The sequence below is a fragment of the Microcaecilia unicolor genome, chromosome 14, assembly GCF_901765095.1.
Source record: "Microcaecilia unicolor chromosome 14, aMicUni1.1, whole genome shotgun sequence".
NCBI lineage: Eukaryota > Metazoa > Chordata > Amphibia > Gymnophiona > Siphonopidae > Microcaecilia > Microcaecilia unicolor.
In genome coordinates, this window is record NC_044044.1 from 41,961,774 (window position 1) to 41,974,604 (window position 12,831).

General features: G+C 43.9%; 1 protein-coding gene across 3 annotated transcripts in view; it reads right to left on the reverse strand.

The window, feature by feature from the left end:
* The window catches only part of VPS45 (vacuolar protein sorting 45 homolog), an 86,986-nt gene that overhangs the window by 43,792 nt on the left and 30,363 nt on the right, over positions 1 to 12,831 (reverse strand). For 2 of the 3 annotated variants that reach the window (XM_030186966.1, XM_030186964.1), the window contains exons 7-8: positions 9,611 to 9,721; positions 4,793 to 4,927 (exon numbers count right to left, since the gene is read on the reverse strand). In XM_030186966.1, coding sequence (XP_030042826.1) covers positions 4,793 to 4,927; positions 9,611 to 9,721 — 246 coding nt within the window. The remainder of the gene's footprint in view (positions 1 to 4,792; positions 4,928 to 9,610; positions 9,722 to 12,831) is intronic. The other variant, XM_030186965.1, reaches the window with a different exon arrangement.

Genomic DNA, 12,831 nt, shown 5'->3' on the forward strand with positions numbered 1-12,831 from the left:
GGCTCATTTTCAAAGCACTTAGCCTCCCAAAGTTCCATAGAAACCTATGGAACTTAGCCTCCCAAAGTGCTTTGAAAATATGCCTCCAAGTCAACATGGATTTAGTGAAGGGAAATCTTGCCTCACCAAACTACTACATTTCTTTGAAGGGGTTAACAAACATGTGGATAAAGGGGAGCCGGTTGATATTGTGTATCTGGATTTTCAGAAGGCGTTTGACAAAGTACCTCATGAAAGACTCCAGAGGAAATTGGCGAGTCATGGGATAGGAGGTAGTGTTCTATTGTGGATTAAAAACTGGTTAAAAGATAGAAAACAGAGAGTAGGGTTAAATGGTCAGTATTCTCAAAGGAGAAGGGTAGTTATCAAACTGAGCTCTCTTTTTCATCAAGCACTGCCATTTCCTCCCCTCACCGTCCCCACTGACAGTTTGAACTTCGTGGGTGTGGCTTGGATCTCTTTCAGGGAGAGAAAACTAACAACTTATAGCAGCAGCTTCAGAGAGCATTTTCCATCTCACAGATAGGCTGCAGAGAATACCTTCTCCTGCTTTAGACTTAGCCTGGCCTCAGAATGACATCCTATAGTATATCTCCTATCAAACTGAGCTCTCTTTTTCATCAAGCACTGCCATTTCCTCCCCTCACCCTCCCCACTGACAGTTTGAACTTCGTGGGTGTGGCTTGGATCTCTTTCAGGGAGAGAAAACTAACAACTTATAGCAGCAGCTTCAGAGAGCATTTTCCATCTCACAGATAGGCTGCAGAGAATACCTTCTCCTGCTTTAGACTTAGCCTGGCCTCAGAATGACATCCTATAGTATATCTCCTATCAAACTGAGCTCTCTTTTTCATCAAGCACTGCCATTTCCTCCCCTCACCCTCCCCACTGACAGTTTGAACTTCGTGGGTGTGGCTTGGATCTCTTTCAGGGAGAGAAAACTAACAACTTATAGCAGCAGCTTCAGAGAGCATTTTCCATCTCACAGATAGGCTGCAGAGAATACCTTCTCCTGCTTTAGACTTAGCCTGGCCTCAGAATGACATCCTATAGTATATCTCCTATCAAACTGAGCTCTCTTTTTCATCAAGCACTGCCATTTCCTCCCCTCACCCTCCCCACTGACAGTTTGAACTTCGTGGGTGTGGCTTGGATCTCTTTCAGGGGGAGAAAACTAACAACTTATAGCAGCAGCTTCAGAGAGCATTTTCCATCTCACAGATAGGCTGCAGAGAATACCTTCTCCTGCTTCCACCCACCCTACCCCTCTACCCACCCACCCCTAGAGTGACATGTCTTATATAACCTCCCTATCAACCCACTCATTACTTTACCTCACCCATTTCTATTCTTCTATCACCTTCTCCCACTACTCCAACCAGAGTTACACCTAATCACACTGACCACCCTTCAACATCTTCTGTCCTTCTGTGACTGTTCTCTTGTGCTTGACTGCTTAAATATTTTAAATTTAAATGCTTTACTTTTTGTCTATTAGATTGTAAGCTCTTTGAGCAGGGACTGTCTTCTGTGTTTGTACAGCGCTGCGTACACTTTGTAGCGCTCTAGAAATGTTAAATAGTAGTAGTAGTAGTAGTTAGTGGGATTCACCAGGGGTCTGTGCTGGGACCGCTGCTTTTTAACATATTTATAAATGATCTAGAGATGGGAATAACTAGTGAGGTAATTAAATTTGCTGATGACACAAAGTTATTCAAAGTCGTTAAATCGCAGGAGGACTGTGAAAAATTATAAGAGGAACTTATGAGACTGGGAGACTGGGCGTCTAAATGGCAGATGACGTTTAATGTGAGCAAGTGCAAAGTGATGCATGTGGGAAAGAGGAACCCAAATTATAGCTACGTGATGCAAGGTTCCATGTTAGGAGTCACGGACCAAGAAAGGGATCTAGGCGTCGTCGTTGATGATACGTTGAAACCTGCTCAGTGTGGTGATGCGGCTAAGAAAGCAAATAGAATGTTAGGTATTATTAGGAAAGGAATGGAAAACAAAAATGAGGATGTTATAATGCCTTTGTATTGCTCCTTGGTGCGACCGCACCTCGAATATTGTGTTCAATTCTGGACGCCGCATCTCAAAAAAGATATAGTGGAATTAGAAAAGGTGCAGAGAAGGGCGACGAAAATGATAGAGGGGTTGGGATGACTTCCCTATGAGGAATGGCTAAAGCGGCTAGGGCTCTTCAGCTTGGAGAAAAGGCGGCTGAGGGGAGATATGATAGAGGTCTATAAAATAATGAGTGGAACTGAACGGGTAGATGTGAAGCGTCTGTTTTCGCTTTCCAAAAATACTAGGACTAGGGGGCATGCGATGAATCTACAATGTAGTAAATTTAAAATGAATCGGAGAAAATGTTTCTTCACTCAACATGTAGTTAAACTCTGGAATTTGCCAGAGAATGTGATAAAGGCGGTTAGCTTAGCGGAGTTTAAAAAAAGGTTTGGACGGCTTCCTAAAGGAAAAGTCCATAGATGATTATTAAATGGACTTGAGGAAAATCCACTATTTCTGGGATAAGCAGTATAAAATGTTTTGTACTTTTTTGGGATCTTGCCAGGTATTTGTGACCTGGATTGGCCACTGTTGGAAACAGGATGCTGGGCTTGATGGACCTTTGGACTTTCCCAGTATGGCAATACTTACGTACTTATGTATATAAGGGCAGAGGTTCGGAGGGTGATTGCCTCTATCAGAGGTCGTAATCTACCTAAGCCTACTGTGAACCAACTGTTCCTCTGTTGCTTTATGCTCTGTGGCAGTGCTGGTGGTAAATTGGGTAATCCTGGATGTTTCCTTAATTGTCTCCAATTCCTTCTCAATTCTGATTTCATATTTCATAGCTGATATTTGGAGACAGATGGGGGGGCATGCTGTAAGGTTCTAGGTAGTTTGCCTTAGCAGTAAAACACAGCATGTATTGCATTGAATGAAGGTCATGTTGATGTGTTTCATAAGTGTGAAAAGGTGAATTGTGTTAAGGGATATTAATGAGTAGGATTTTTAATATTGTGTTTATTGAAGATACTTGGCTCTTGTGTTGCCTATATAGGAAAAGTTAATCCAGGGGTGGGTAGGGAGGGTTTGTAAAGTCAGGATGAAACAGATTTAGAAACTTTTCAGGGGCCACAACCTCTGCGAATGAAAATAAAGTGAAGGTTTATTTCTTTATAGTATAGATAGAGGTAAAGTCAGCAGATTATCAAGTAGATATTAAAAGAAGGACACACAGGTAAGAGCAGATTAGAATCTCTGAATCAAGTCTTAAATGGAGAAGTTTTGCCATGTGGTGTGAGGGCAAGGCCTTAGATTCCTTTTCTTGCCCTACACAAATACTGCTTGAGTACCTCCTGCACCTTTCTGAGTCTGGTTTAAAAATCAACTCTGTAAGGGTCCATCTCAGTACAACTGGCACTTATCGTGTAGGAGGCGAGTGTACAGCCTTTAGTAGTTCACTTCATGAGATGTTTGTTGTTGACGCAGCCCCCAACCAAACCTCCTGCTGTGTCATGCGATCTCAATGTTGTCTTCACCCAGCTGTTGAAATCTCCTTTTGTGCCTCTGGATACCTGTCATCTGAAGTCGTGTTTCTGGTGGCGGTCACTTCAGCTTTCAGGGTCAGTGATATCCAGGCCCCGGTAGCTCATCCACCGTATATTAAGTTCCATCACAACAGAGTAGTCCTCCGCATGCACCCTAAGTTCCTTCCTAAAGTAGTGTCCATTTTTTCTGAGACCTCATGCCCATCTTGGAGAAAGTATACTGCATACCTTAGACTGCAAGCAAGACTTAGATGGCTAAAGCCCATAGACAGTCCATCCAGCTTTTCATTTCTTTTGACCCCAATAGGTTGGGGGTGGCCATTGGCAAACACACACTTTCAAATTGGATAGCAGACTACATCTCTTTTGCTTATACTCAGGCTGGGCTGACTCTTGAGAGATATGTAATGGCTCACAATGTTAGAGCCATGGCTGCGTCAGTAGCCCATTTGAGATCAGCCTCCACAGAGGAGATTTGCAAGGCTGCGACATGGTCTTCAGCCCACACATTCACATCCCATAATACCCGACGCGATAGCTGGTTCGGACAGGCAGCTCTGCAGAATTTGTTCAGTGTCTAGAATCCAACTCCTACCTCCTAGGCCCTGTTTTATTCTGTTCCAGGCTGCATCCCCACCGCTAGTATGTATATAGTTTAAGGTTGATTGAAGTTTTCATCTCAACATTTCGAAACTCAATTATCCTAGATTTTTTGTTTTCGGTGAGCCTGGTAGCTAGGCATTCCCCCATGTGAGAATAGGAAGGCCTGCTTGTCCTGGGAGAAAGCAAAGATGCTTACCTGTAGCTGGTGTTCTCCGATGAGAGCAGGCTGACTATTCTCACATACCCTCCCAACTCCCCTAGGAGATGTCTTTAGTTTAGGCTTTTTGCTTTTCCATCTGACTGGAGAACTCACGCTCAAGCATCAGGTGGGAAGGCAACAGCGCATGCTCAGTAGGACTCTGCTAGAAAATTACACACTGTAAGCTAGTCACCGTCCGCACTGGGCTCCGTCGAGAAGACATCACCCACAAGTGAGAATAGTTGGCCTGTCCTCAAAGAACACCAGCTATAGGTAAGTATCTTTGCTATATGTGCTAGAGAGACACGAAAAGAGGGGACAATTTCATTTTAATAAAAAACCCAGGCCTAGCATAAGCTAAGTCCTTTTTCAGACTCCCTGGTTCCTGTGCAGCTCTTAGATGGTGCCTTTCCTGTCTTTGGCTACTCACATTGGCATAGAACTCATCATTTTCAGCTGACAGCACCACCTCTCGCAGGTCTCTGCTGATCCCAGGTACACGAGAAAGGTTGATGCGATTGTTGTTTATTCCCAGTAACTCATGGACCATTGCCTGATATGTCCACTGAAAGAGAGCAAAGCAAATATTACCCACTGCCTGATGAATATGAAACTTATGGATTGATTAAAGAAAAAAAATGCTTAAATATTTGTGAGTGGAAATGTGATGGAGCATTTTCTGTGAATCCACAGAGGCGGTCTAATAAAGATCCAGAACCTGTTTACATTATCCCCGCATCTCAGACAGAAAAAGCCAGGAATTCTGCACAACCTTCTATTGCCTTATTTACATGAAAAGCTCTGAGCTAACTCTTCTCCTTGAATGGAGAAATTATGCCTCCCCTGATAATTTTCTTTTCTTTAGTCAGCGAACTATAAAAACAGATGGAACAAAAACAGCACATAATAACAGGTAATCGAATATGGATCAATTATAAAACTATCCAAATGTTTACTATCCAAATAGTACGTGGGGAGATAGTTCACAGGGCCTCAGCAAAGAGACCAGTCTCTCTTTTTTCCCTGGCTAAGCCTGAAGAAAAAGCTAGTACATCCTAGCTGAACTTTGAGTTCCTGGGCCAATCAGAGCACAGAACAACAAGTTTTAAAAATAGCAGGCCACATCACTGCAGGTTACCTCTTTCCTGTGTTAACTAAAGAAGGAACAGCCATTTGTTTGTATCAGCTTTAAACATAAACATGCACCACCTACTGACCAAACTAGAGAAATACACTTCAAGAAATAATACAGTTTTACAGGCTTCAAAACCCACAGTTTTATCACACCACCTTCAGCAGAAAGGGTGGCACTGGATGCAAAGAGATTGAATTCTCCGAGAAAGATAAATAAGGGCCCCCGACACCTGTCGTGCAGAGATGATGGCCACCAGAAACACCATCTTAAGAGTTAGATCCTTAATAGAAGTTGAGCTCAAAGGCTCAACTAGAGCCTCGGACAGCGCCTGGAGAGCAAATTAAGGTCCCACAAAGGGGAGGAAGAATGAAGCAGGGGATGCAAATGCGCCACTTCTCTATGCCGAGCCAGAGAGAGATGTGCTTCATTTTCCCCAGAAAACTGGACAGCGCTGCCACCTAGACCCTCAGGGAGCTCAATGCCAGCCCCTGATCCAGGCTGTGCTGCAGGAAACTCAAAACATAGGGAGCCTGGGACTCTCCAGGGAGACAAGGCCTTTTCCCAAACCAGGGCTCAAAAACACACCAGACACCAATATAAGTCATGGACGCAGAGGTGCTGAGCTGCCGGCTCTTACACACCGTGCAGTTCTTCCCTACTGGCATCCCAGGCCGCCTGTGAAGCAGGTGTGGATCTGACACAATGCTCAGACCTACCTTGGCCTGGGGATCCAGCTCTCGTGCTGTCCTGGGCTCACCGGGGGTACTTAAGCATGGAAATCTCTTAAGCACGATAAGGGATTCCCCTGCTCTGGGCTGCTCTGCTTTAAAAAAAAAAAAAAAAAAAGACAGCCCTTAAAGCTGAAGCAGCAAAAAGCCTTATTCCCTAAGACAGGGAATAATTCTGCCTAGGGCAATTTAGGCACCTGGGAGCTGCAGAGGGAGCCCTTAGGGGACATGCCCAATCAGGGTGAACAGGCAAAAGGGGTGGAGGATAGGGACCCACACCCCTCAGGACCAAGCCAAAGACTTACCCAGAGGCACGAAGAAGTGCGACTGGGGTCTGCGGATACAAATCATGTTCTTTGAGGTACAGTCTGTGACTGTGTGGCCCCGGACAGCAGAGCGAGGAGCTAGGCTAGGGACCGAGCACCAACAGCAAGACCTACCACCTGCTGTAAGGTAGAGAAAAATGCTGGATCTTTCTAGGGAGCACCACCAGTCTTATACCACTGAGGTCACTGGTAAAACTCTCTACCTCCATCTGCTCATAGGAGGGGATAACAACCCATTGGTGCAGAATAGTGAGCTGATTTAAGAAAACCTCAATTACGGACAGCACCCAGACATCACAGGGAATCAGGATGGAATAGCAGGAGCAGAGCCTAGGAGGGTCAAGGGAATAATGTTTTATGAGCGAGCAGTGCTTGCCTCGTTTTCTCTTGTTCAGGAACACAATTTCCCCTAGTCTAGCATGAAATGTGCTACTTGCAAATTGTGAAGAAACAGTATGTTTTAAGCCTGTAAAATGTATTGGATATTTTCCTGTCTTAAATATGTCTTTAGTGTATTTCTCCTGTTTGGCCAGCTTAAAGCTGTTACAGAGGACTGACTTCTCTTTCTTTTATTTGGCACACAGAGAATAGGAAGTGTCTGTAGTGATGTAACCAGTTTTTATTTGATACGTGACTGTTCTGGGCTCTGATTGGCCTGACGTTTTCAAAATGACCCAGCAGTGGCTGGCTGTTGCTTCAGTCTTAGCCAGGAAGAGAGAGACACAGATCTCTTTGCTGAGGCTCGGTGAATTATATGTCCTAATCTTCCCAGGTACTGTTTAGCCAGTATGCAAATGTTTAGGTAGTGTTATAATTGATCCTTATTTCAGTTACCTGTTATTGTTTGCTAATTGCATATTTTTTGTTCAGTGTTAAATTTTTATGAGAAGAAACAAAATTGTTTGTTCGCTTTGTCTAGACAGATAAAGAATCCTGGTGGTTTGTTTGTTGTGTCTGTGAGTGCTTCCTGGGAACTGTGGGACAACTGGAAGTGTGGCACCAGTAACCTTGAAATCACTGGGGATAACTGGAGAGCGGGAGACTCGCCCAGAGGCAGTTGTGATCCAGTTGGTAGGAGGACGGTGCCAGTGTAGAGCACAAGCAGCAGGTGCAGGCGGACCTGAGCTATGCTGGGGATAGACCCTCTAAGTGGCCGTGGGGTAACCCCAGGTGGGTGGCTAGGCATTTTGTGATACAAATCATACAAAAATCACTGAGTAAACCTATGCCAACCCCTCCAGATATCTGTCTCCCCTGTTCCATACCATATTCACAGCTCAATCACAGAAACCATGCCAAGATTGATTTGGACAGGAAAAGCCATGAGACTGAGAAAATCTAGCCTTGCAGATGGTAAATAAAAAATCTTCTATCACTAGCTGTGCACTCTTGCTGGAGAGCAACTGGTATATTTTTGGGTTCATATGCTCAGCTATATTTGGGCAATAATTACATATTATGCCACTTTAGATCTGCTGAGAAAGAGTTTGTTTCTCCACATCAGGTATTGTCCATTTTTGTTCCAAGGGCTTACTGTTATTAGAACAACTTCTGAAAAGAGAAGCAATAGACCAACATAGTTTTGCGATCAGCCTGGCATATTACTAAGGGCCCTAAAGGAAGACTTACACAAAGGGGTCCCTATTGTAGGCAATCTAGTTGCCTATCTCTGTTATCTCTTCCCCTAGAAAGGAAACACCAATGGAAGTTTTCAACATAGGGCCCAATGTTTAAAATGGTTTAATAGGGCAGGAAAGGTTCTGTCCAGTTTAATCTCACAGAGCACCTCAGGAGGGAATATTCAGCGGCACTGAATAGCCCCTCTGACCATCGTGGCACTGTCTGCAAGCGCAGTCAAGACAGTCCCAGTTGTTATGTGGACACCAGCACCCACATAGCTAAAATGGACAAGTAAAACCACTTAAACCTAATTTTTGACCAGTCAGCTATATGGGTACAGCAGTGAATAGCAGCCATACCCACATAACTGACCCAGATATTCAATGTTGATGCCCTGAAATGGCCTGGCACTCAGTATCTGGATTTAACTTAGTTGGTGGCGTTCAGCATGTAAAATAATGCTTTCGTTGCTGCCGGTTGACTACTGACCCTATAATCTTTAACATGGAAAGATGTCCTCAGCTTTGAAAAAGGTGCAGTACAGTATATGCTACCCAAAGACCCTCTCTTTAACAAGGGTGATGTTTTTGAAGATCACATAAGTATTGATTTATACTTTTCCATTTATATATGTAATGTTTGCACTGTTGATGTTCTCTTTAATACATTTTATGATAGTATTTATGGTTGAGATTTATCTTTATATCTGTTTCTACATTTAAAGTTTATTTTGGAATATTTGATTGAGTATTTTAATTCTAGTTTATGTTCATTTACACTTTTGTATGTTTTTTCATTAGAACATATTTTGGTTTTCCACTTGTTAATTTGAGCAGATAGTTCCGCCCAAGGAAAAAAAACCTGAAAACTACTACTACTATTTAACATTTCTAAAGCGCTACCAGGGATGCAGCGCTGTACAATTTAACAAAGAAGGACAGTTCCTGCTCAAAGGAGCTTACAATCTAATAGACAAAAAGTGCAGTCAATCAAATTGGGGGAGTCTAGATTTCCTGGATAGAGGTACAGTGGTTAGGTGCCGAAAGCGACATTGAAGAGGTTGGCTTTGAGCAAGGATTTGAAGATGGGCAGGGAGGAGGCTTGGCGTATGGGCACATGGGTTAAATGCAAACTCTTCCAGGGTGAAGTGGTTCGTGCAGTGCACTACATGGTTAAGTTTACCCACCTACAAGGACTGCAATTTTCTAAAAGACCATTTTCATAGGTAAAATAAAATGGATTAGAAGATTACTCACCCGTCTCCCAGTGCCTCATGTACCTATTTAGACTCTAAGTTCTTTTGGACAGCAAGCCACTGAACCTGTATGTAATTTATTGTCAACCATCCCGACTGAGGACACCAGCTAAATAGTAAAAGCATATCATTATTCTCTCCTATTAAAATGAGTCCACTTTAGTCCACCCTCCCATAATATCACCTGATTCAACAGTGGCGTGATGGAATCATCTGAACGATCCAGAATCAGAAGGAGTGGAGGAACCTCTGTGCGACGGAAGTCAAACAGTTCATATTCCTTAGTAATGACCTGCTGTAGGAGAGAAGAGATTGAAGAACCCACAAACTCTCTATCAGCAAATGCTGCAATACAAAGTAATAAATACTAAAACAATACAGAAAAGACCTTCCACTTAGTATTTCATCTGATAAACTTAATCTAGTCTCTTTTCTGCACTAATAAAGGTGATTTCTCCAAGGACAAGCAGGCTAATATTCTCACAATTGGGGTAACGTGACACAGCATTGCCCGGTTCGGAGCTTATATCAAGTTTTTTACAGAGCTCTTTTGGAGCGTGAGACATGCTCCAGTGTGCATGCGCCTTTCTGCCTGCCGAGTGAACGTGGGACCAACAGTCTATTTTTTTTCCGCAATGAGGAGGATGTGTTTTTTTTTTTAACCTCTCTCCTCACAGCTGCTAGTTCGGTTTTTAACAGTTTCTTTTTGTGCCTTTTTGGGTTTCTTTACTTCACTTATGTGACTTGTTTTATCCCCATTCATTGTTTATCTTTTCCTTTAATATTTCTCTCTTTTACCAAGGTTCCATAGACCTTACTTAGGCCTGTGCTCCGGTAGGGTTTTTCCCTTCATTTTTCTCTGGTGCTTCATTCTCCTTTGGCACCCTTAAGTCTCACCTTTTTCCATCGGGAGCCACTTTTGATATGACTATATACCCCTCTAACTGTGTTCTGTGTCTTGAAATTCAAGCTAGAACCCAGTTAGTCAGAGTGGCTCGCAGGGAACTCTCTTTGATGCCATCCGAGGCCTCAACATTGGCATCGATGTCTATGGTGTCAGCGTTGACATCAGCTGTTCCATTGGCACCTGCCTCGTCGGCTGCCTCGTTGTTCCTGGGCCAGACAGTTTTTGGCACTGGCTTGGGATGTGAGGTTTCACTTTGTCCTCATCAGTACCCAGGGCTCCATGAAGATACTGTGCACCGCTGTCGGTGCCAAGGAAAGTTGGTATTGAGCATCGATACCAAGGGCAGTAGGTACCGAGGATTGATGTCTGTACCGAAGATCTTTGGCCATATGACTGTTGAGGATTGCTGTCTGTCTCCCTCAGTGCCTTCAAGGCACTGTAGCTTTGGTGGAGTGTCTTGATATCAAGACACCTTCCAATTCCTACTGTTGCAGGAGTCTTGGAGCACCAGGACCCTGCGCCTTGAAGACTGGCCGCCTTTGGAGTACTTCATTGTCAACGGTGCTTTTGCCAGCAATGCTTCTCTGCTAAGCCCATATGGTCGCTCCTTTAGCAGTTTGTTTCTACACTGAGGCTCCAAACTTTCTCTTTTTTTCAAGCAGCATCGGTGTCAAAGGTACTTGACCAGCTATGCTGTTTGTATCGGCTCCACTCTGTTCTAGAGCATCAGCGTAGATGGTGCTTGTGCCCGACACGCCTCTTGACATATGAACCCCGATCTCGGGACATCAGTGTTGAAGGTGCGTGCACCTGCTACGCAGTTTGCATCTGCTCTGCTCTCTTCTAGTAAAAATAACAATCCCCAAATAAATCCCTGGTAATGATCTTAATGTAAATTATCCAAGAACCAGAGTACAAAAAGGAGGAGTCAATTTATAGATAGAATCTTGACCAGACACTACCAATCTCATTAAATAAATATTATATATGATGATGGAGAGTTCTCAGAGTATAAACTCACCCAAGCAAGACTACACCGAAATGATTTATGTCTCTAAGGGTGGACAAGCTTCTCAATCATAGAACTTCTCCGTGATTTATATTTAATTATGTGAGCAAAACAACACACCCGTGCTCTTTTCACCAACTGATTAATAACCTAATATGGAATGGTAAAAAAGTGTCTGAATCAAACAATTCCATCTATTGCTCCATCCTACTTCATACATTTAAAAGCCTTACCCAAATGATACACTTTACATCCAGGAGGGAAGAAATCTACTACTACTACTACTATTTAGCATTTCTATAGCGCTACAAGGCATACGCAGCGCTGCACAAACATAGAAGAAAGACAGTCCCTGCTCAAAGAGCTTACAATCTAATAGACAAAAAATAAAGTAATCAAATCAATTATTGTGTATAGGAAGGAGGAGGGTAAGTGGAGGCAGGTGGTTATAAGTGGTTACCAGTCAAAAGCAATGTTAAAGAGGTGGGCTTTCAGTCTAGATTTAAAGGTGGCCAAGGAAGGGGCAAGACGTAGGGGCTCAGGAAGTTTATTCCAGGCGTAGTGTGCAGCGAGACAGAAGGCGCGAAGTCTGGAGTTGGCAGTAGCGGAGAAGGGAACAGATAAGAAGGATTTATCCATGGAGCGGAGCGCACGGGAAGGGGTGTAGGGAAGGACGTGGAGAGATACTGGGGAGCAGCAGAGTGAGTACATTTATAGGTTAGTAGAAGAAGTTTGAACAGGATGTGAAAATGGATAGGGAGCCAGTGAAGCGACTTGAGGAGAGGGGTAGTATGAGTAAAGTGACCCTGGCGGGAGACAAGACGGGCAGCAGAGTTTTGAACCGATTGGAGAGGGGAGAGGTGACTAAGTGGGAGGCCAGCAAGAAGCAGATTGCAGTAGTCTAAACGAGAGGTGACAAGGGTGTGGATGAGGATTTTGGTAGAGTGCTCGGAAAGAAAGGGGCGGATTTTACGGATGTCTTAAAGAAAGAAACGACAGGTCTTGGCGGTCTGCTGGATGTGAGCAGAGAAGGAGAGAGAAGAGTCAAAGATGACCCCAAGGTTTCGAGCCGAGGAGACAGGGAGAATGAGAGAGCCATCAACAGAAATAGAAAACGGGGGGAGTGGGGAGGTGGGTTTGGGGGGAAAAATGAGAAGTTCGGTTTTGGTCATGTTTAATTTCAGGTGGCGTTGAGACATCCAGATAGCAATGTCAGACAAGCACGCTGAAACTTTGGTTTGGATGCAAGGTGAGATATCAGGGGTAGAAAGGTAGATTTGGTAGTCATCAGCATAGAGATGGTAGGAAAAGCCATGGGATGAGATTAATGAACCAAGGGAAGAAGTGTAGATAGAAAAGAGGAGGGGACCAAGAACAGAACCCTGAGGTACGCCGACAGGCAGAGGGATAGAAGTAGAAGAGGATCCACCAGAGTGAACACTAAAGGTGTGGAGGGAGAGGTAGGAAGAGAACCAGGAAAGGACAGAGC